This window comes from Epinephelus lanceolatus, chromosome 2, assembly GCF_041903045.1.
Source record: "Epinephelus lanceolatus isolate andai-2023 chromosome 2, ASM4190304v1, whole genome shotgun sequence".
NCBI classification, from domain to species: Eukaryota; Metazoa; Chordata; class Actinopteri; order Perciformes; family Serranidae; genus Epinephelus; species Epinephelus lanceolatus.
In genome coordinates this window covers 9,734,912-9,760,854 of record NC_135735.1, presented here as the reverse complement: position 1 = coordinate 9,760,854, position 25,943 = coordinate 9,734,912, and the positions used below count along the sequence as shown (strand labels likewise).

The following is a 25,943-nucleotide window of genomic DNA, read 5'->3' as shown; positions in this document are numbered from 1 at the left end:
TGTGTTCTCCCTATATTGGTCTAAGGGAGCTGAGGTGGAGCTAAGTGAAATTTGGGCAGAGACAGAATGGAGTTTGACTGGCTCGACCAGAGGCGGTAAAAAGGCGGCTTGACAAAAGCTGCACGTCAAAAGAAAGCGATTGTGTGACTGATAAGAATAATCCCAGTTTACCTCTGACGTAGCTCCATTCAAAAGGCCTTCAAGTGTTTCTTTTGTGTCTGACACCTGCTGTAACTCACTCATCTGTTAACAGAGACACAGACAGCATAAAAGAACCAGAACACATCTGTAATGACTGAGATTTTTTTATTTATTCAAAGAGCAAAAAATTCTGAGGAATGATGAGACAATGGTTTTTATCAAGTTCTGCCCTGTCCGAATGTCGATAGAAAAATTGTGGTCCTGTCCTGCCAACAAGTGCTCGTGGTCCGTTCTAGTAGTCACATATTACTCAGTGAGACTAAGTCTCATTAAGACATTTTTATCTGCCAAGTTGATCGCTTTCTGGTCAAATTTCTAGCAAATATTAGACTTTGTTACTGCAGCTCCACACACGCATTAGCATCAGTCACCATTTATGTTTGGTCAGAAAACACACAGCGTTAATCCCAGCGTAAGAGAGGACGGGTGTCCATTCAGGAGGAACGTCTCTGTAGTTTGGTCAGATGAGGAGAGGGAAGGCCTTCTGGTGCTTTGGACCTTCACTCAGGTAGTTGGAGTCAAAGAAGGCAGCCTGCTAACACCTTATACTTCCCGTCAGTGCAGCCGGAGACGCCAAGTCTGTCCATTACTGGCCGTTTTTCGCATTGAGCATTTTCTCCTGTGATTAGAAAATGACAAAAAACAAGAGTCAGCTGACACAGCTTATCAAACACATGGCATAAATGAAATCATCTCTGTACTATATACTCTATTATATATTGTATGAGTGCGAACACTGAGCCTGATGATTATTATTATTATTATTATTATTATTATTATTATTATTATTATTATTATTATTATTATTATTATTAATAATGATAATGATAATGATGATGGTAATAATAATAATAATAATAATAATAATAATAATAAGAATAAGAATAATAATAATAATAATATATAAGAAGAATAATAAGACGAAAAATAAGAATAAGACGAAAAATAAGAATAAGATGAAGAAGACGACGAATAATAAGAATAAGATGAAGACGAATAAGAAGACAAAGAATAAGAATAAGATGAAGAATAAGACGAAAAATAAGAATAAGTGCATACCATACACAAAAACAATCATCTATGTACAAAAATACAATATAATAAATACAATTTATAAAAATGTCTTTAAAAAAAACCCGACAAAAAATACCAGACACGTCATTTTACAAATTCATAAAAATGGACAGAATTAAAAAAACTGCACCCACAAACAAGCTGGAGTGTCAGAGGCCCCACAGTCTGGATGATGATAGTCTAGACATTTGGCTGGCACTGCACCATCGTCGAAGTTTTAGAAGCAGTCTCATGCCATCGTTATAGGCCACATTAAGTCTTTGCATGGTGCTCTTCCCATAAGAGCGCCACAAGTGGGCAGTATACAGCGGAGTGCAAAATGCTCTACAAAGAGCCGTCTTCACATCAACTGAACATGTTGACTTTGCGAGCAAGCACATTAGCTTGTGCATGCAACTTGCAACACTGCCTGTGTATATATCTCTGTCAACCGATAAATCACTGACAATATAATGACAAAGATATTTAATCTCATGACACATTTTAAGAGCAAGACCAGATAATGATGATCAGACCTGGAATTGACATGTTTCAGTGATCGGATCGCAAGAGGACAGCTGAGACACATCGCAGATCACACCTGTGTCCGTCATGCGTCTGCAGCTGACCACTTGTGTTCAGATTGTGTTTCTGCCTACGTCATTTATACTCAGTGTTGGTGGGGTTACTTTTAAACTGTATTCTGGTAAAGATAACTGAATACATGCCCTAAATGTAATCTGTAATGCCCTCCATTAGATTACTTACACTAAACAACATACGGGAAACATGTGACTCAAGAATTTTACACCGTGTTCCAACGGCAAACGAGTGGCGCTTTCTGTCCACACAAAATCTATGCATTTCTGTTACATCATGTGAAGAAACCACACAGACTATCAGCTGCACGCTCGACTCAAGGTGTAACCACTTTTTTAAACATGTTTTATAATGTGAAATGTACTGGAAATGACACACAACATAGCCAGTGCCAAGTAGGTTGTTATTAGCGACGGTCATTTACCACAAACTCTCAGCTTCCTTGCCAACTCCCTCCAGTCGGCTGACACCTCACTGAGGTTTATGCATAGATAACTCCTCATTTCAACTTCACAAATAATCCATTACTTGTCTCTGTGTGGAGCTTTCAAATCAAGCAACAAGAATAAATAGGAACAGGGTGTCTGACAAATGTTCAGCTCAAATCGGCAGCGCTTTGTTGCTCATGGCCAGTTTGAACCTTTTAATGGAAAGCTACGCAAAATCAAACTGACACTGCTTGCTTTGCATTTGTGAAGACACTGTGTTGACACAAATAAAAACAAGAAACATAATGTAGTCCCTTCAGGTAATCATTTTATTATCAATTATTTTTAAAGGAAGTAACTGCATGTTGCAAAATGTCCCCAATTTTCACTGTGACTGTAAAATATGAGTGACTGTATTCAGGTACTTCGTATTTTAAATATGTAACTTCATTACTTGTATTCTGTTACTCCCTGACCCTGCTCATACAGAAGGTCAAAGGGTCCAGCGCACAGTTGTCGCTAGCATGCACACTAGTCACTTTGTGTCAGTGCAGCTGGAGAGATTGCTGCCATCAGAATTCAACACGTCTCCTTCCGTAGGGCAAAATGATTATAGGTGACGCAAGGCTTTGTACACCTTGTACACAATGGGCATGTCACAGAAGATTGGTGTGCTGTCACCAAAATAACCACCAAACCTTACACTGATGACGTAGTCCTTGCTTTGACCCATCAGTAAGCATCAGAAGATATGTGGTTACATACACCCCCGACCACCTCAGCAAGTGGTTTGAGTGTCTTGGTGATAGTTAACGCTTGTATTTCTCTATCCACTTGTAATCACATAAACCTAGATGCATGTTAATACCAGGTGTAAACAGGCTCGTAGACAAACATTTGCCAAACAAACAATTAAAAACATACTTTGATCATGGTCTCCAGCTTGATGGCGTCAGCAGCGAACTTGCGGATGCCGTCCGACAGTTTCTCCACGGCCATGCGGTCTTCGTTGTGCTGCCAGCGGAAGTCCTTCTCATCCAGGTGGATCTTCTCCAGGTCACAGGCCTTGGCTGCAAAAACAAACCATCAAGGTCAAGGTGGAAACAAGTGCAGGGCTCTTAGTTTTCAGGTCTTACATATGGTTGTAAAACAAAAGATGTTTAAGATGGTTTACAGTGAAGGGGGCTTCTTGGGATGTTAAGAAAATGCCTTTGTTAATAGTAGAAAGTAGAAAAAAACCAAACAGTTAAACTAATGATTTGCAAGTATATTTTTTACTACTTGTATTCATGATCTTTTAACCTGCTTTTTCTTCACTAAAACCTCCATTAAAAGGCCACAAAATAACAATTTGTCTATCAATAACTTAACCTGTTACCTTGAATTCATGAAGAAAATTTTGTTTCTCTCTCATGCCTCCACAGTGAACGGAGAATCCAAAAAATTCTTAATGAATTGAAGGAAATGGGGATCACGTTTAACAACAGCAAACTTATACCAAAACATCTGTTTACAAACGCTCACACAACTTTTGAAGAAGAATCCCAGCCTCATTTATTCAGTCGTACACTTAATAATCCAAATGCGTTTTTGCTAAAACATTACGATTTAAAACACAACAGTACAAACATTCTCATGCATGAATAACATGTCTGGGCGCACACGTGTGTTTCAATTCGAGCAGAGCTGAATGTTTCAGTGGGAAGTACTGAGTACGACTGGATAAATGACTTGGATTGAACTGCACAAGTTTTGTGAGACTTTGTGAAAAGATGTTTTGATATAGCTGTGCTGTTGTTAAACGTTGTCCACAATGACTTCAGTTCATTAAGAATGCTTGCTTTTTTTTTTTGATTCTCCACTCACCGTGGAAACGTGCAAGAAATACAAAGTTTTCTTCACAAATTTAACGTAACACGCAGTGAATAACTGATAGACAAATTATCCTTTTGCAGGTGAAGTAGTCCTTGAAACGGACAACATCAACAGATTATTTTAGAGAAGATATAAAAACCCCAAAGCAACGTGCCTTATAATGCTTGCTCTTTCCTCAAGAACAAAATTACTGTAGTAACTATCTATACTGCAGGGATGGAGATGTTGAAACATGATAACATCTATGTTAGAAGTTTAATTTGTTGCCTCTGTGGGTCTATATGGTTTTAACATCAAGCTGACGACGTGTCATCTGATGCATTTTGAATTCCATCTCAACTCTCTGTGCCCTCCGAAGTCGGGCGATGACAGGGAGCATCGGAGCTCTTGACAACCCCTCCCTTCAAAAACAACACGTTTATCTCTTTGACGCAAGTATAAAGTATCCTGAGACATTTTAATTGCAGTTGTCAGTCCAACACTGTCTGCATTTACACAAGCTCAAGAACATATAAGCTACAGGTATGGTTTCCTCATGTCATGAAAATATGTATTCATCAGGGGTGTAACCGAAACCGTCACTGTGATAAGGCCATCCACAGTCACTGTCGTGGCTACCCCCCCTGCCCCCCCCCCGGGCCAAAGTAATAACTAATGTTCTGGAATGTTTATTGCCGCACACATCAATCACTCACTCATTTATATGTTGCATGGAATCATAAAAAGGCACCACTCCGGTGAAATGAGATCCCGTCAGCACCTGTAACCTGAGCACTGGAATTTACTCTGTCTGCTGCTGCTGTTTTATAACTGTCCATGTTTGATGGTTCTGGTAATCCATCGTTTTTGGCTGTGCAATGACTTCCTTGTAGTTTTGGGGACAGTTGCCTTGGTTGTTTTACAAATTAAATCCACCACAGACTCAGTGAGGTCATTGCCGTCATCGGTGATGTTGACGGAGGTTTCCTGGAATGTGCTCCAGACTGTGAATGAACTTCTTGTGTCAATGGGGGCATGTGACGTAGTTTATTTATACAATTTCCCAGACATTCACTTATAGTTACAACATCTGCCGCCACGTATTGATATTCTATTATCTGAGCTGGACTGTTCATTAGGAGCGCTATCGGAATACAGACATCGTTCGATTACTCACTGCACCACACTCGGAGGGCAGAGCGTACTCTGGACACAGACGGAGCAGCAGAACACCAGTGTCTAAAAGTTTGCATTCATCTCTGCAGCAGCTGCTCCTCTCATCCATCAATTATCCTCCATCAGTTTTGCAGCTACCTTAAGACGGGTGTAAAAATATATCTGTGGTGTGTGTTTCTGGAGAGGAGCAGCATCACAGCACACCCGGAAATGACACTAAAACGCTGTTAAGACTCTGATTGTAAAATCCAAAATGAGACTGCAATCATCTTGGTTTGGTGTTTTAAATAATACTCAAATGTCTTCTTGTTATGCTTCTAGTTCACTGTATGTTTGTACACAATGAAAATAAAACTGGCAAAGTTAATGCTGATAGCAGTATTTTGCAGGAATGCAGCCTCTGGCTCACACAACAGTACCTTTCTCCACTTTGAGCATCTCTGTGATGGCGCTGTGGTCCTGGCTGAGCTCTCCTAGCAGCCCTGGGGAGATGGTGAGCAGGTCACAGCCTGCCAGGGCTTTCACCTGCCCTGTGTTTCTGAAGGAGGCGCCCATCACCACAGTGCTGTAGCCATACTTCTTGTAGTAGTTGTAAATCTTGGTCACACTCACTACACCTGAGGAAGGAGGGGAGAACAAACTTAAAGCCAAATGCATTAAATGCTCAACATGACAACATCTGTGATGTCAGACCAGACTGGCCGTCCCATTTAAGTTAAAACACAGCCTTATCAAAGTTCAAGGAAAAGGATGTTTGTTAAGGAGATAGTATTTTAATTCATGTGGTTCCTCCTTTTTTTGGTGGTTGTGGTGGAAAATTCAGGTGAAATGTTGAATTCTGAAACTTAACTTCTTTATTCACAGTTTTAAATAAGCTGATCCATTTGTTTCGGAGCAGAAGAGACCTATGCAGAATGTTCGGCTCCTGGTAAAAACCCCCTAAACAATGAACACTGAAGGAATTCTAACCAGGAGAAGTTTCAGTTGGTTGCAATCTGCAATCTTCTCTGCTAGATGACACTAAATCCTGCTCACTGTTCCTTTAATAGCATTTAATCTCCACAGATCAATTTTCTATTCATATACAGAGCAAGCCTATAGATTATACATTACTAAGCAGGGGTGTGGTGCCGGTTGTTTAAGTACAGCAAAAGCAGACCTGTGTTGCATGCCAAGACGTGGCTCATTTTAAAGGTTATGCAACAATTGTTCCTACGATGGAAAGTTTATATACATTATGATTACTTTTAATTTATATATATATATATATATATATATATATATATATATATATATATATATATATATATATATATATATATATATATATATATATATATATATATATATGTATGGAGAGAGAGAGAGAGAGAGAGAGAGATTTGTTTCTTGTGTTATAAATGCCCTATAATGCACTTTGACCTGTGTCTGTAAAAAGTGCTGTAGAAATTAATTTGACTTAATCAGCCTACATTAGTCAACTATAAAATGAATAGGAAGTTGAATGAGTTCAAAGTTAGTGAGCTACAGACTGAGAAAAATGTATCTTATTCACTGTGCTGCACAAAAGCTGCTGCCAACTTCTAAGGCGAAATATTTTTTTTGCACATTCTGAATCAATAGGCACATCTTAAATGTCGATATGACAACTAGGACTACTGCATTTGTTTTCATTGGCTCTCCTGCACGACATACCTTTAAGTGATGACTGAATCTTTAAGCACTTAAAAAAATATATATAAGAAGTTCAACTGGATCATGGGAACAGCTCAATCATTTCTTCACTTGAAAACAGTAGTACTATCATTCTGGTGCGTCCACAGCACTGCACCGGTTCACAGGGGCATGGAGGGAAAAGAATAGACACTGCTCGTGCAAACAAACTTCGAACACTAGACTGTGAGGTCATGTATGACCCACAGGAATGCATGTATGTGCTGTGTGTAAAAGGAAGGATATGCAAAGAGATAGATTTCAATGGCCTTGTGTGGATTTGCCTCACGTTACCGTAGATCACATCATATTATAGGTATTCTCCATGTAAAGGCTACTAAATGAGGCTCTGAAACCATTCTAGTAGCTTTACAATCCCCTCATTAAATGTGCAGGAACACCTTTCTCTGCTCAATGAAATGTCTTTTTCACTACACAGGTAATAGATAATGTTTTATCTGAAGAGGTTTTATGGATTCTGTGCAAGTGCAGGACCAAAGTGGTCAGTGGCATTTTCGCTGTGCCACAGAGAAGTCGTATCCTCTCCTTTAGTCATTCTGGTGACTCGCCAAGCGCTGCTGTGGCAGGAAGGGTGCACAATAAGGTGGAATGCAATGGGCAGTCCAGTGGTGCACTGCAAACTGGTGTCAAGAGCAGTTATGTGAGCTGCCGGCCTGCTTACACTAGATTAACAGCAGTCTGGGCACGGCGCCATCACGTTCAGACAGTGCCAATTATATTATATTATATATGAAGTACTTCCCGTTCAACTGATTAACCTCCTCCACTCCCCCCCATTTTTAAACCATTTTTACCAGAGGGTGTCTACAGGTATTAGACGGTTCAATTTAATGTTCTTATGACTCTTTTTGACCAACTTTAGGTCAGAATTTTGGACAAATTACTTATTTAAGCATTGAAGGTAAGTGGTGTATATGTGGTCTTGTGCAGGGGTAAGTGTTAAGAAGGAATATGGTTATTAGAGTGAGTTCACTCACATCACTCCAGTCCTGGCATCCTTACACTGGCTCCCTGTTAATTTCAGGATCCAGCACAAGATTTTGACCATCACTTACAGAGCCCTCCATGGTCGAGCACCTGCATACTTGACGGATCTGGTGTCCTTTCACTGTCCTGCCAGGTCACTACGGTCCGCTGAAGGCCATCTACTTACTGTCCCTCACACAAGACTAAAGACGAAAGGTGATAGAGCCTTTAAGGCTGTTGCACCAAAATGGTGGAATGCACTACCTCATGAGCTGAGAGCGGCCTCTTCCGTGGAGATTTTTAAAAGGCAGTTAAAAACACATCTGTTTAGGCATGCGTTCCATTAATTGTCCATTGTATCATCTCTGTATTTCGCTGCACTTTACTTTTTTTGTGTGTGTGTGTGTGTATTTTGCATTGTTTCTGCTATTGTATTTTTTTGTATTTTAACCTGTGAAGCACTTTGTGAGTCCTCTTTGTGAGAAGTGCTATATAAATAAAATTTACTTATTTACTTAAGTCCATCTACATTTTGCCAACAGGTAAGTGCAAGAATGAAGTAAAATGACAGTATTATAGTTTCCTTTAAAGATTTGTAACATTAGAAATGTGGACTTTTACACAGAAAGTCTTCACTCGTTTTCACAAAAAGAAATGAACAATGGATAAATTAAATTAGATAAAATGCCTGTAGTAGGTAAGATCTCACAAATTCAAATTTTAGACTTTTAAGTCCTTATTGTTGTAACACTGAATTTAAGATATTTTGAGACTTTTTAAAGACCTGTAGACACCCTGTACCACTTGAAAATTGAACACCACCAAGACCCTGAGGAACACCACAGAAAAATCTATGTTGTGATTTGGTATTAATAACTTTTGACATTTGGAGTTCACTGTAAGAATTGCATTTTTTGGTGACTGGATGGCGAGCCCGTCTGTTCTGGAAACCCTCTGATTTTCAATATACTTATGAGAGCTGTACATCCTTCAAATGCCCGAGGTCTCCAGTATGTGGTTATAAAGTTTCACAAGGCTGTGATCATCCCAGAGGTCACAATAGGTCAGTTTAGACTGCAATGTCGGTTAAAAAACATGATCCCACTACAATAAAATGGCTAATATGAGGACGAATATAATCATAGATGAATAAAATGGGGCTCATTGAATCCGCAACAGTCTCAGCTTTTCAGTCATACCCAATTAATACAATTCTAAGACTGTTTTGGGACCCCAGTATGCAGCAATATTCAAATACCACAAGTGAAAATAACACATTTATACTGTGTGCAAAAAAACTGAAAGGTTTTGGCCCAACACGCCAAAAGTCGCCCAACTTTGGAGTGTTACTTAACCCCCTCCCGACAAGCTAGCATGTCATGGTTGGATTCCTGAGGTCTTCTAGTTTTATATAAAACCAGAATCTTCACTCTAGTTTAAAAAAATATCACCCCGCTCAGCCTCTGAAAGACAGCAATGTTGGCCGAGGACGCCAGCTTTCTTACGCAGTGGAAGAGGTTAATAATGTAATTGGCAGGTATGTGTTCCATCTGCATCATCTTCGTCTGAATGATGCATACTGTCACATGACAGTTATGTCACATCAACGGCTTAAATTCCAGAAATGAGCTGCTGTTAAACAACAGCAGCGACTCCCCCACTCTTATGCATGTGTCATTTCTAAGTTATGGATCAGGTTTTTTTACACAGGTGCACATGGATCACCACACAGGTACATAAAACTATCATTCTATCGCTTAACTTTCAGAACCGCCTGTTTCCGACAATCCTCTCCTGGTATCTATAGGCACGGGGTTACAAGGGGACGAACAAAACATGTGCGTCACATTTTTCACAAAACAAAGGGAGCACCTATAGCAATGCTGTTTCATCAACAATACAGATGCACCTGTGAATGTGATGACGTTTATGAACAGAATCATGACTGTTCCAAATTTAGTGGTTAGGTCAATTTTAAAGTGGTGTAAGAATCAGTTTAAGAAAATGGATCCTCATATATTTGGCCAACTGCGAACAGATCAACAAAGTTTGTTTTGTCCAGAAAAGTACATTCAACCTAAACAGACATCATCTGCTATATTTGGGCTACACCTGCAATGCTGCATTTCCCCATTGAGAGTATTTATTTCCTCTTAAGAAAGGCTGCTCCAAGCTCTCTGCTCTGATATCAAACTCTCAGTTTATAAGACACAGAGGAAGAGGACTGCTGTCACCATGCCCAAAAACATCCACAAATACCCACCAGACAAACTGGCAAAAGGCTGAACTGTTTGAAAACCTGAACGGCTGCAGGAAGGAACTTCAACACTTGACAAAAACAACTAATTGAAAATCTAAGAACTGTTTTAGCCATTTTTTAAGCAACTAGAATTCATTGAGGCTGTATGTCTCAACCAACCAGTCAAGTTGCACATACAGTTTACATTCATGTCTGTGGAAACACGGATGTTTCACACACACACACCTGTCCCTCGGCAACACACGATCTATACAATCAGCACAGTTTCAAGGTGGACACCCAAGATTGGTGTCACCCATTCAGTATCTGATCAAATGTCTCCCTTTCTGTTCCTGAGATATGGCACTGAATAATGGCAAGTGGAGTGTTTTTGCAGAACATTATGATTTTACAGTGAAGTTAACCTAATATAAAATGTCATCATGTCATCATCTGATCACATTTGGCTTTAGACTTAAATCTACTGTAGTTTACAAATATTAAAAATCTATGTGGGGGAACTTAAAAAGTTGCTTTCCCTGGCCTTTAAAATGAATCTAGTGCTGGAAAATGATTCTAATAGTTTCATTTATTTGGGCTATTAATCTTATTTATACACAGACTATCAACAGAGTGGCCGAGGGAGGGAAGGAGTGAAACACACTTTGTCCACGTTTACGTCTTGTATAAAAACACATCTGTTGCTTTCATCCAGGCTGTCTCCATGCCACACGATAGACAACTACCAAGAATGGCGACGCGCTGTGATCCACCTCACACACAAACTAGCAAACATGTGCTCACCTGACACAATCAAGCAGCTGTCTCCCACACATGCAGCCACATGTGGTACTGCGGTGATTTCATTCATCTCACACACCGATTTAGCGTAGCACATGCAACATACAGGTGTCACACTGTAAACTAATTAACAGACAGGTTAAACAGAGGAGCAGATCCGTGTCTCTCTGGAGAACTTGTGAGTGAGTGAGTGGAGCAGAGCTGTGCACAGAGTGTGAGAGAGGAGAGATGCACACTGGTATGTGTTATGTAATGTAACATGACCCTATATCAATATAAACTGTGTTGTCTAAATATTGATAGTCGTTATATCGCCCAGCCCTACCTAAAGGGGTTCTTGAGATTCTGCTTTCACAAGAATGAAACGGATGCAACATCACACTGACCACTGACCTATGACCACCAAGATTTAAAAAGTTGATCGTGGAGTCCACTGGGACATTTTCTAAGACAATGCGTTTACAAGAATGGGACAGATGGACAACCCAAAACATAATGCCTCTAGGCATGACTATCGCTGGTGTGGAGGCATAAAAAAGCCAAACATTTGCTGGTTTCATGCTTCCTAAATATGATTGTTGGTGCTTTTCTTTGTCATATGTGATGATAATCTGAACAGTTTTGGATTTTTGGAATGTTGGTCACACAATCTGGGGATGTCACCTTGTGCTCTGGGAAATACACAGGGTGTGTTTCACTCAACACACAATCAACAAAAAGATTAATCTAGAACACGACGGGCAGATTACAGATAATGTAAATAATCCTTAGTGGCAGACCGATCTGATCCTGATAATGTGACAAAAGATGAAAAATCACATTCTATAAGAACTTCAGAACAAACGGCATTCAACAGCTGTCATCACTAGTTTCGTCTGTCATCCTACATCCGAAGGCTTGATGCCTCAACTGACACAAAAATGTTCATAAAAACACTGGCAGGTTTAGTTAGAGACTGGTCTCTCCAGTGTGGTGGCATGTTATTCCAGATCACAATCGTTAATCTGTTAAACTTTGAATTCCTCTAAAGGTACCAGAAACGAGGGCAGCGATGTCAACTGTACAACCTCGTCCAACTGCCTCCTCTAGACACATCAGTGTAGTTGTATAAGACCACATGATAAGACACTGGATGCGTTTCCATCCACCTCTTTTTTGGCACATTTTCAATATGAACATAAAAAAACCTGAATGGAAACGGCAAAAAAATAAAATAAAATAAGTCTCAAAATATCCCAAACATTTTTTTACGCTTGAGGGAAGTGGAAAAGTTGTTGTTTCTATTAAGTGTACATTACTGCGTCCAATGGAGACAGAGAGGTCTCTCCGGTGTGGTGGCATGTTATTCCAGATCACAATCGTTAATCTGTTAAATTTACTTTGAATTCCTATAAGGTACCAGAAATGACGGCAGCGATGTCAACTGCACAACCTCGTCTAACTGCCTCCTCTGGAATCATAACATCACGCTGGATTACATGTGCTCTGCAGTAATTTTATCTCACACACTGATTTAGCGTAGCACGTGCAAAATACAGATGTCACACTGTAGACGAATTGACAGACAGATTAAACAGAGGAGCAGCTCTGTACCTCTCTGAGTGTTGCTGGAGAAACTGTGAGTGAGTGAGTGAGTGGAGTGGAGCTGTGCTGAGAGGACCCTATATCAATATAAACAGTGTTGTCTAAATGTATATCTTCCTTGATAATATATCGTACACAGTCGTTATATCGCCCAGCCCTCCTCAAAACTCTCTATTTCCATTGTCCAGGGTGTTCAGCTATTATACATTGTTTTCCTTCATTGGAGGTTTGACTGGTGCTCTTTTAATTACATCATCTCGTGATCAATTCCCAATATTTGCATCACAGTCGTGGATGAAAAAGCAAATAAATTGCATTTTCTTTTGCCAACTTTTGAAAATTTGGTTAAACTGGAACTGTTACAAACTGGAAACAGACTATTCTCTCTAACCACTGATGCATGGACACTTGCCACATGTTTATGTGACAGTCGCAGCTCACTGTCTTTCAGGCCTAAGTTACTAAATTTTCAAATTAGAGAGCTTGGGGCTGATACAAAATTATCGCTAATTATGTTTTTGTGTTTCATGAAAACTGTGAATGTATTCAGTGCACCAATTAAAACTTCAGTTTACCTCCCACCCTGGAGGTGCCAAACATCAACAGTTAAAACAAGAAAACCTCCTCATTCTGTGAGATGGTAGTGTTAAAAGTTTTTTTGGAAGTTTAAGGTGCCCTGTGGAGTTCTCTCTAAAAACAATTGTTCTGTGTACAATGGACGGCCTCCATTACCTGGGTCTTCATGTGGCTCGTAGCTTTTGCGGTCTGTGTTCTCCTTGTACCAGTCGAGGATGCGTCCAACGAAGGGTGATATAAGTGTGACTTTTGCCTCTGCACAGGCTACAGCCTGGGCAAAAGAGAACAGCAGGGTCATGTTGCAGTGAACGCCGTGCTTCTCCTCCAGCTCCCTGCACAAAACAAACAACAAATATATTTCATAAAAAAGTCACATGCAATAATGTGTCCACGCAATACTTAAAGTACACATTATTAAGGGAGAATATATCAGCCTGAAACATCAACTCTATTTTTTTATAACTATATATTTTTTACTATCAAAAAGAATGAGATCACTGATTCCTCGTCAGTGAGGCACGGCGGGGGGTCTGACGGGCGGGGCACTCTGTCTGCCAGCATCATGAATGTCTGGTATCTGGTCATAAAGCTGTCTCCCTGCAACAACGTGTCTTGAATGTTCTGAGTGGTATGGGAATGAGTTCATTTCTGAAACCAACTGGGACACTCAAGAAAACGTGATGTACCCACGAGGCTTCCTTGTATGAACTGCTGAGTGAAGCTGATAAGCCAACACCCCAAATTCTACCTGCGTGGCACTCAGCCAACTGCAATTATTTTCACAGAGCAAAACAAACGTGACTGGGTAAAGGCTGCAACCTGACTTATTTTGACAGTTAGTTTCCATTTATTTTTGGTCTCTAAAATGTCACAGTGCACCACAGGAACCTACATTACATAGTCTTGTCACTATTCCAAGAATCATCTGACAGTTTAGTGCAGTTCCTGGAGGCTGGCTTCATATTTAAGTCTAGGCAATGGTGCATCATTATTGTTGAGTATTGTTTGGGTTTATTCATGCCTGCATCATGGATGATAAAAAGCAGGCAAGCAAATAATTGGAATTAAAAATATCAGCTTTAAAACTATCAGAATCAGTCAACATACATGATAACAGTATGCATGCATGATATGATGTTAATTCCACTACAGAAGAGACTTGATCACTGAATACTAGGGCTGTCCCGAATACCATTTTTTAACATTCGGACCTAATTATATTGCGGAGTTTTGCACAGCAGCGACCAGATCTTTGCTCTCAAACCACAAAAAAATGTGATGGCACAAACAGTCTCCTTCAGTACATTATTCTATGCTTTCTTTTGACTTTCACATTGGCTTGTCATCCTGTTTAATTTGTCTTCTGATTAAATCGGAACCGTCGAAACAAGTTGTAGGAAGCCTCTGCAAGTAATTGGTTGCTGGCAGACACTCTGTACTGCAATAAAATGGTTAATCAGCAGTGCTGTGCACTGTAGAGCCGATGCGCTGCTGGTTCTGCCGGCCTGAAGAATATAATGTCTATAGCCTTACTGTTGTGTACAGCCTTATAGACTGAGCTGAGTAGTGATGAGCAGGTCGACCCGTAACCCGCGGGACCCGCAAATGGACCTGCGGGTCGGGCAGCAGTGATCGTCTGTTAAATCGGTCTGTAAATGATATTTTGACATTATTGGCTATTACTGTCATGGCACCCGAAGGTACTGATGCGTTGAGCAGGTGACAGTCCGGGGTCGTTTGCAAAACACACTTGTGTCACGCACTCCAAAAGAAACTTGTTGAAACTTTAAACAATAATTTATTGTACAAAACGGGGGAAACAAACGTTGACAAAAACGGTTCCATAATTCATATTAAATTCAAAAGATAACGAAAAAACAGCGACAAGTTAGAGTGAATTGTGATAAAGTGGTAAAACTTGGCACTGATCCACAGCCTCAGACTGATGCGCTCAAGCGTGCCGTGCGCACAAGCTACGTTGGTAGGATACTATATTTTCACATTTTTAACAATGCAATTTAAAAGTTTTGATTTTTATTGATAACCCACATTTACCAACAACAAAAAGACTACATTTAGCACCAAAAAAATGTTAAAAAAAACAAGCAAAAAAACCCCCCACGAATATCGAATACCAAAATTTCTTAACGAATACCTACCCATAGAAACGAATATTCGAATATCCGAATATTTGGGTACAGCCCTATTGAATACGTTGTAATATATCATCATATTAGATATCAGCAAAAAATCCAGTATTGTGCATCCCTATTCAAATGTTATCCATGACTCAGTTTTTCTTCTGGTTGTCCTTTTAAGTTGCTAGCACTGTACTTCCACGTATTCAGACACCAATATTCTCAGCTCCGCTATCGTCTTGTTTTTGCTTCCACGATACCTGCTATTTAATCATTGCCAGGCGGCAACCAGCAGAAGATCAAGCCGATGAATTCTGTGCAGTGGAGCAAAATCTGTGCATGTTCACGTGGGGCGGCAACCGCTTCATATCCCTGCTGCTGTGTTTGAAAGCGCTTCTCCTCTGCTGCTTTGCCCTCACTGAAATGACTGGAGGTGGCGAGTTACTGCATGGCAGAGTGAAAGGCCCATTACAGTCTGGATAATAACAATAATGGGGATTTATTTATTTAGTGGATTATAACATATCGGATATGGAATTAATCTGGAGATCCTTGTGATTGTGTTGAGTCAGCGTCACTGACAATATATGAGTGTAAATAAAACATGTTTTTTTTTTTTTAAATTCTGCGTCATGGCAACCACAAGAGGTCTATGGGCATACAAACATAAATGTGCGCAAAAAATATTAGGCTGATTGATCCAGTAGTTTGTGAGATTCGCTGCAGACAGACAGATACACACATGGACAAACACGCCACCGAACACATGATCCCCTCTAAGCTTATGCCTGGCAGAGATAATTAACGGTAAGTGAGCATAGAGCATATATAACATTACATGCGCACCTGCCGGCCTGAATCCCCTCCCATGTCGATGACAGCTTGATGAGGACACGCTCCTTGCTGATGCCTGCTTCTTCGTAGAGAGCAATGAGCCTCAGGGCCTTAGCCACCATTTCATCTTTATCAAAAGACAGTCTGTGAGATGTAGAGAAAACAACACAGCCATTACACATTGAAACACAGAGAGACAGTCTAGCTGGGGACACAATTATTTTGTTTTGTCTAAGACTAATTTCAAATAATGTATTGAGTGGTGGTGGCTCAGCAGGTAGAGCTGGTCGTCCAGTAATTGCAAAGGGCTGGTTTTGATCCCCGGCTCCTCCTTTCCACATGTCCATGAGCATGAGACTGATGTGGCTGCTGACTAGTTAAGGAAATTCCAACCTTAATTTAATGTTGTAAGGGTGGGTTTATTGTGTGACAGTATCCCAGTGAACAGCAAAACATTGTAGAAGGAATTTACTGTAAGCCTCCAGAGAGAGTCACACCAATTTTTCAGACAAGAGTGATGACATAACCAACAATGTGGTCTCTCTCTCAGTCCACGTGTTATTTTGAAGTGTTCAAGACAGTGCACATTTTGTAACACGCCTGTCATAATTGTTATGTTGTGACATGTTATTTGCACCTACCTGGCGTCCACCTCAGTCGAAACTCTGCCTGGGACCTTCTTGAGGATCTCTAGCCCGAAACTCACAAACAGCTTGTCCATAGTGTTTGCTACCTGCTCCTCTTCAGTTCTGGGTGGAGAGGGAAACATTTAGAGAGCTGGTTAAGGAGAGACACCCCCTTTTTCATGCACTGGTCAATTTAAAGTTTTTGGACTATTTTCGCTTCTCTAACATGTCTTCTTTCAGACAAGAGGAGAAAAAATGTCCAAAATATACATTTTTAATACAAAAAATGAGAAGTATCAACCAAGGGAGTTTCAATGTGCTTTAAAAGTTTACCCTGTTCACCTGTAGTGTCTTAAATTTTTATCTAAAGATGTGGGGGATTTTACAATACATACTTTTACAGGCCATTTCCTTCAAGTAAGATTTTGTCCTCACACTGTGATCCAGTAGCACCTCAGCAGCACTTGCACACACAAAACTTTCTTGTTTTATTTATTATTTCCTTTCTATATTTAAGGTTTTGACCCAGGGTTTGTTGAGATATCCTTCATAGCACTGACTGCTGTAAAACTTCAATTAATTGCCTGGGATATTATTTGCTTAAATCACTGACACCAACAGGCCTATATTTGGGACAGGATTTTAATTTCTTTCACACAAAACTGTTGCTCAAAGACGGGAAATACGATTGAATAGTTTATTTAAACCAGTATGAATATTACTTGTTTAAAAATTAGGCTTCAGATAATATATTAATGATGAATCATTCATCTGATCTAGCTCCAACAGGCAGTGCATCAAATAGAGAGAGAGTTACGGCACCCGAGGATTACGGTACCCAGCATACCAACACAACATCACTCTATCCTGTTAAAACAATCCTCACAACTTGGATTAATTTTTATGAAACACCTCTTTGATTCTTTTGATCAGTGGACTGATAAACTGATAACTTACAGGTAATCGAGGAATGGACGCATACTTTGAGGTAGGCAACAACCCGGTTATACATACATCCAAAGAACATCTATAAAAAAAGAAATTCTTGGCAACCAGACCAGGCATCTGATTGAGACGTTGTTTATTTGTCAAAATGTGAAGCCACACCGGTCTAGTAAAAGGGCTTGGGCGTTTAACAGGGACTGGGCTTTTAATTGAAGTTTATGGTAATTTCACATTCCAGTCCTGAAACCATGGTGACTTTTGTTTTGTTTTTTAATGAATGTTGACAGTATTTTCCAATTTATGGAGTGATAAAAAGAGAGATCCACAATTTTCTCTTTAAAAACCTTTGACTCCAAAGTGTCAAAAAAGAAGAAACACAAGTGTTGAAACTGGGTTTATCCAATGTTCAGATGTCTGTTGTGGAAATGTAAGCAAATCAGCACATATCTAAATACACAATGCATAATTTGTATATTTGCATGTAAAATTTTCATAAAATTTGTAATACAATAAATAACTGACTGAATGTAATTAATCATCTGGGGCAGTTTGATGGTGATATCTATGTTAGAAATTTCACCCAATTCACTGGAGCTATCTCCCCTTAACCAAACGCAAAACACATTTTATGAAAATAGTCAGTGTAGTTGTTATATTGTTCTTAAAGCTGCTTTTGCACATTCAAAAAGGTTGTTTGACTGAAGCAAAATCTGACAGATTAAGTATGCTACCAGTGAGCTGCAAAGTCACAAATCCAATCACCATCTCCTCAAAGTGTGGAGAACATCTCCAAACACTAAATACAATTTTGAAATGTTTAGCCACAGTCCCATCACATAAGTCTAAGAATTACATTCATTAAAAATGCATCAACTAACACATTACCGTTAACTGCCTGCTGTAAATTAAGGAAGTTTGTCATCACCTTACACAGGGGAATCATGTTCTGAGCAACATCTGCAAAACCACATAAAATGTTCCCTTTCTTTAGCAAATGACACTTTAAAGCTGTTTATATTCAGGTTTGACCTTCGGTGTAATCCAACAGCTATTTTACTGTTCCTAATGATTAATTTACCTTATGTCTAAACGGAAGTAAGACAAGTCCAAAGACAAGTCAAAATTGAGCACAATTTAATCCTTAAGGACAAACATTGTCTGAAAAAATGTTACAAATATTATAAGAACTATCTGAAATAGTCAATCATATTTTTCACCAAAACTTTGTGTTCTAAAAATCACTGAAATTTGTGCACTCTCCAGTATGAGAACAACAAAGCATGAAAACAACTCACTAAATAAAAGTTCATGCACATCCCTCTGTATTACAACTAAAGAAATGGTTTCATTTCAGGGTGTTTGGTTGAGCTCTCACTTGTGTGGAACATCTTACCCGCCTTTGGCGATGCCGTATTTAATGGCCTGGTCCAACAGGTGCTGGTAGGCTGGCATCTTGGCAGCAGCCAGGATAAGGGACGGGTTAGTGGTGGCATCTTGAGGCTTGTACTCGTCAATGGCTGCAGGACGGGAAGACAGGGCAGAGTTATTTGAAAGTCACATACGCACACACCCAAAACCTGAATTCTCACAGAAATCAGTCTTGTAAATATCAAATATGAGACATCCACAAGTCTGGTATAGAAATTAGGTAGAAGTCTTAATTACCTATTTTAAAATTAATAATTTTTTTTCTTGGTTCTGGATGTTTTCTGAACCAGTGAAGCACCATTAAATGATTAACTGAATCTCTTATTGCTCTGCAGGTGTTGGCAAAGCTAAGGTTAATTAACACTGTCCCACTCTCAAGTTTATTACCAAAGTTAAAACATTGCAAATATGTCCATAACTCTCTCATTTTCTTCCTCTCTCTCTCTCTCTCTCTCTCTCTTTATATTTATTTATTTACAAATTTCAAATCATGAGTTAAATGGCTGCTCTATAAAAAAATAAGAGAATATAAAGAGAAAGGGCAAAGTACAAAGATGGCATTCAAAATTTTGGATTTGTAACAACTAATTGTTTCCCTTGATTGTTACACGTCTGATTTTTATTTTTGCATTTATTATTTATTTAAGCACTTTTGTAAAAAAATAATTAAAATCATTTTAATTTATTTAATTTTAGCATTTATGAATACATCACTGGCTGCAAGTCCATCTAAACCTTTCCCAGAGGTGTCTGTACTGGCAACTGACAAACTTTAACCAGCTGACCACCAGTTTTTCCTTGATCTCATTCGTTCAAAATGTGTCTATATGCAAGTTAAAACGGTCTCAAAGTAAAGGAAGAACTATCAAGTTGAATCTACAACATACTGATGCTGTCAGGTCTAATGGCGCCATCTACTGTGTAAAAATGTTGCTGTACCATCTCCTGAAAAGAAAGAATTCAGAGTCTGAGGAAGCAGATGTATATTAGTTTTTCCTGCTGACATAAAGAACACAGTTTAACACTGCCTTTAGGAGGACAAAAGCTTAAGTAGGGTAATGATTAATGATTTACTGCTCTTTTGCTTATTACCAAAAGTTGATTATATGCTGTTGGGAATTCTTGGACTCCCGTAATTAGCAAAAAAACTGCTGATGCTGCAGCACCTCTGAATTTAATGTTAGACATAGTGATTACCCACCAACTAGTGCAAATCTCCTGAATAAGTAGCTGATGGAATATTTAATGCTAAAAACTCTCCCTAACGATTATGATAAATCAACTTGAGCATTGAATAATCTTGTGTCACAACAAGGCCTGAGTTAATGTATTCTGTGACCCACAGAGCTGTACATTAAAACATCCTGTTGCAGTTTACAGCACTGAACTGCAGTTTTTAATTTGATATGCATGAGCAGCCTTTTCATGAAGCACAGTGGTTTTATGTCAGCTCTCGATTGTTGCTGCCGAGTCCGCTCGGCGCTGCCAGCTCTTCAGCCTTAGAACAAAGCTTGTGTCTGTTCTGGGGCCAGTTATCTCTCAACCCCCCTTCAAAACAAAGAAACTGGATCCTTCTACAGGTCAGTGGGTTTGGACTCAATACTCGTGATCAACAGTTCAAGAAGACTGTACACAGTTCAAGAGCTGACTGCAGCAGCATTCCCAAGAGATGGGGTTGGATCTGTATAATACCTGGGGTTTAATTCATCAACTGGGTAAATATACAGCCTTTGGTAAATGAAGGAAACCTTAAACACAAATACAAGATTGTAAATAACAGAACATCATTACAGACTTTTTTGTACAAGTTGACACCTAAGAACTTTTACAATTTTTAGTTGAGAATTCTGATGTCACTTTTTTAAAAGTCATTTGTAAGTTGAACATGAATATGCATCTTATAGTTGCTCTCATTGTTTCCTCTCAGCTGTTTCAAAGCACTTTTGCAGGATTTTTGTACTGAATCTTCTATATGCCAATGTCACAGTGTGTCAAGGTTGGTCTCTGTAATCATGTGTAGTCCTCCTCCCCCCCCACACACATTTTTATGGTTCATTTCTGGTACATGTTAATATACTCTTTGGCTTTTCTTTGTCGTAATCTTATTTTGTGTTTTATATTATTTGTTTTAGAGGGGTACATTTTTATTCTGTATTTTTGTTTTATGTTGTCTGTCTGTAACTTATGTTGCTGCCTGTCTTGGCCAGGACACTCTTGAAAAAGAGATTTTTAATCTCTGGTTAAATAAAGGTTAAATAAATAAATAAATAAATAAATGCACATTTTAGCAAAATTATTGCATTTTTTTTAATTATGGTACAAGTGCAGCTTTATCTTAAGAAAAAGCAGTTGTGTGATCTGGTGTTTAGTTGGAGCATCAGGGTTATAATGTCCGGAGAGATTGTGTAAAGGCATGTTGAGAAACATCTTATCAGCCACAAAATAAGACAAACAAGGAACTTCTCTTCTCACTGATGAATGTGCTCTGACTGGTCTAGTGTGTTGGATTTAGGGGAATATATTGGCAGAAATGGAATATAATATTTATAACTTTCTTTTCATTTTTGTTAACTTAGAATGAGCCGTTTATATCTACATACATGGAGTCAACCTCCATCCGGTAAAAGGAAATCTTTTACCGGATTTCACAATGTTGTTTCTACAGTAGCCCAGAATGGACAAACCAAACACTGCCTCTACATGGGGCCACTCATGTTTTTGCAATGGCCACTACGAGTCTGGCACACAGCAGAATTTTGAAATGGTTGCAATCAGGGCTGGAAAACTGCACCAGACACCAGCCAAAAGAAAAATGGTAATCTATTGAGTGGCTGTGGGACTTTTAAATTAATCTCCAACCCTGCTTGCAATCTCCAACCTCACCACTAGATGTCACTAAATCCTACAAAGGAGATGTGTGCACAAAACCCCCCAGCTTTGTACGCAAATAATTTTGTGGTGCATGGAAATATAAGCAACTAAATCACCTCATGCAACCAAGCTTTACATTCAAAATAACTTTAGATGGAAAAAAATCCATAATGTAGCCTGTTCAATATCACAGTCAGATTACTACTTTAATCTAAATGTCACATTAGTATGCACACAAGTCTCTCATCTGCCCAAAGCAATGGTAAACTATTCTTCATCTCACAAGGAACCTTCTCTAAATGCACATCTTCTTTAAACCCATCAGTAACTGTGCAGGATAATTAGTTACCAAGAAGCCTTGGGCAAAATTTCACAAGAACCCCCTCCAGTTACTTTAAAGCTTTTCTAAAGAACCTTTTTTCCCCACTTACGTAAGTGAAGCAAGGGTGTGGTGTTACACCATGTTTGACCAACTTCTTGCATTTCTTATGAGAAACAGAAACGAGGCTGCTTGATGTTAACATGTCTAAACATCTAGGCTGTCTAGTGAAACCTTGGAAATCTTACAACATTCACCCAAAGCTTAAATGTTTAAAAAAAAAAAAAAGAGGAACCAATGGCTGCATAAATCTTGAATAACCACTCTTCTTATCACGATCACAAACTATTTTTTTTCCTCTAAGAGAGATTTCTGACAGAGGTATTTACTAGGGCTAGATGTAGTGATTACATTGTTAGATCAGCATTGTGTGAAGGACACTGCTGATGCGGAGGGCATTGTTAGGTGAAAAAGTATCTGGCACTTGCAAGCAAACTGTGTCATCACCCTGTTTAGTTTGTAGTATTGTATTAGAATAATAACTAACAGTTATTATCACTGTTGATGAATCAGTTGATTGATACGTTGATTGTTGTCTGAAAAATGTCCAGTTTCTCTGATGTCTTCAAATTGTTTAATGTGCATTAGACTCCAATAATTTCACTGCTTATTTTTTGTACTTTATTAGTAGCTTGTTGCCTGTAAAGAAGTTTGAGTTGCACCAACCTGAATGTAAACTTTGAAGATTAATGTATGTACAAATATGGCTTTATGTCTGAGAAGCTGTTTCTTTGTGATTTGTGTTTATCTGAGTGATTTGGTTGTATATGCATGTATAAAAAAACCTAATAAACAAATTGCTCGGAAAAAAGAAAAAAAAGGTATGAAAAGGTGCTATACGCATCAAGCTGAATTGATTAAGTTTTCAAACAGTCCAAAACCATAACACATGAGAAAAATAGTACACAATCGCTTTTGAGGAGCTGGAATCAAAGGATGTTTTTTTTTTGTTTTTTTTTTGTGCGTGATGAGTGACTTAAGACAATGACTGTTAATGTACTAACTGATTAATCAGTTATGTGTAAGAGTATTTGGTACTTGCAAGCAAACAAGTCACCCTGCTTAGTTTGTAGTATTATTATCAATGTCCATTAATCACTCAATTGTGTTTTTGATTGTTTTTAGCATATAAAAATGTCAGAAAAATGACATTTTTTCAGAGTCCAAGCTGTAATCTTCAAATTGTTTGATGTACATTAGACTTCAGTAATTTTACTGCTCATTTTTTGTACTTTATGAACTTGTTAACTGTAATGAAGTTTGAGTTGCGCTAACTGGCTTTATGTCTGAGGAGCAGTTTCTTTGCTATGTCTGTTCATCTGTATCTCAGTGTGTGCTTTGGTTGTATATCCATGTATGAAAACAGTTCCTAATAAACCTTGTATAAAAAGGTACTGTACAAATTAAGTTGAACTGACAAGTTTCACAAAGTCCACAACCACAGCAACATACTTGCTTTTAAAGGAGCTAGAATCAAGTGATGTTTGGTATTTTTGCTTGATGACTGACTCAAGACAATGACCACTTATTAAAAATGTTTTTCTGTTGATGGACTGATTGATTAATCACATTATAATTACACTACTGCACAGCTGTTTCTGTTCTTGAGCCCATTTCCTGTATGCATGCATCAACTCAGAATCATTTGACTAAGTTACAGTGAGCAAATTGTCCAATTTTACATAAGTCACGCTGTATCAAATTTAAAAACGTTCATGCAAACATCCAGCACACTGCTCTGCTGCGTAATAAAAGCATCACGATCAGTTTTCCAGAGTCATGCCCTGGCTGCACAAACCAGTTCTGTCATGTCATCATGAGTCTGCAAGCTCTGGACGAGGAACTATCTGGTTTGCATCACAGTGTAATTGTATTACTGCACACAGTTCCTCATTCTGACCCATTGAGAAACATGACCCTTTCCAGGGACAAACAAAGAAGCAAAAATCACTTTTTACACCTTATTGCGTGTTAACTCAGGGTGCACAGCAGGATAAAACTTAGTCTAGCGACCATATCATCTGTATTTTAACAACACACACATGCTTGTTTGGTGCAAGTTGTAGGTAGCTGCACTGTGTGGCATTTGTGACGTTGTTAAGAAGCTAATTTAAACAAAATACTCACATTTTAACTGAATAAGCAAAAGACGTCATCTAAGTTAGCTTGTTTGCTAATGCGGCTAACGTAAAGTAGCTACTGTCACTAATTTAGGTAACGGTAATAACAAGTAATCGGATTATCAGGTTGTCAACTTTAACGCTAGTAGTTAGCACGTAAACTATCAGAAAACCCTCCATGAGTTGGTTAGCCTCGCAGTTAGCTAGCTAACATTAGCATGCCGGTGTAAATGAAATGAGATCGATGCTAACAGTTGCAGCTCACAGTTGACACCGCGGTCATTCGCATTATCCTTCCTGGTCAGTTAGTTAGCATGCTAACCAGGCTAACATTAGCACGGGGTTGAAGGCGAGCGGTGTTTACCGTTAAAGTCTCCGGTGTCCGCCACCACCACGGTGTACTTCTTCAGCTGGTTCAGCGCTGACTCCATTTTCATCCGTTTGTCTGGCGACACACTGGTCATGATGAGCACAGACTGGGACCCTTTTATACACAGAAAGCACGTGAGGGCAGGCGGAATGTCAGAGAGACGGGAGCGCGCGACGCAAGAGGGAAGCAGTGAGCGGGAGCGCGCTCCAAACAGGTGAGACTTTCAGGAAGCTCGTGCAGGAAAATGAGCACATTACTGCAAATGAAAACAATGAAAGGAAACAGTCAGAAGTATGACGTGTTGCTTATAATGATCCAGTAGAGAAAGAAGTACTGAAATCTTTAACTTTAGTAAAATAAATAAATAAATAAATAAATAAATAAAGCAATACCACCGTGTGGAAATACTCCTTTAGGGACTGTTCTTTACTTGTCAAAGGGTAGGGGTGGGCCGGATTATTATTATTATAATTATTATTATTATTATTTACCTTCCCCACAGCTACAAATATTTTTCTTTGAGTCTCCCTGAGTGAGTAGTGTAAAAATGCACAACCCTCCCTCCACCATAAAGAAGAAGTTATTAGATATTTAAAACCTTGGGGAGCGAGGGGGAAGAAGCTAACATGGGGTAAACTGCTAACGTGCTGTGTCTCAAATCGCATACTTCTGTACTTACACTTAATATATTGAGTGCATAAGTGCGTTCACACTGAGAAGTATGGAAAAATGCAGTGCACTGTGAGTTCCCGGATGGTGCACTCAAAACGGTCAAGAACTTGAGTGTGGAACTATGGACACTTCGCGCCCTCAATGGTCGCCATTTTGACTACGTAGCGAAAGGGGAGGGACCACTTTTCAAACTGGAAATAGCGGCTGAGGACTGAGAGACAGTGAACATTGTAGCATTGTACAAATTCATGTGTTTTTTGCACTAAGCACCACTATACTGTTGTCGGGTATAAGCCAGCAGTATGTTTATTGGGTCAATTTAGCAGTCTGTAATGATTTGGTACCGCG

The 25,943-nt window shown here is 39.1% G+C and overlaps 1 protein-coding gene across 1 annotated transcript; it reads right to left on the bottom strand.

Moving 5' to 3' along the window:
- Positions 1-289: 289 nt before the first annotated feature.
- Positions 290-25,110, bottom strand: taldo1 (transaldolase 1). The gene is made up of 8 exons (XM_033619979.2): positions 24,918-25,110; positions 19,149-19,272; positions 16,826-16,933; positions 16,197-16,328; positions 13,369-13,544; positions 5,732-5,929; positions 3,207-3,352; positions 290-820 (listed from the first exon to the last, which is right to left on the bottom strand). Exons 1-8 carry the CDS (start codon positions 25,015-25,017, stop codon positions 788-790), a joined length of 1,017 nt encoding a protein of 338 aa, XP_033475870.1. The 5' UTR covers positions 25,018-25,110; the 3' UTR covers positions 290-787.
- Positions 25,111-25,943: the final 833 nt, after the last annotated feature.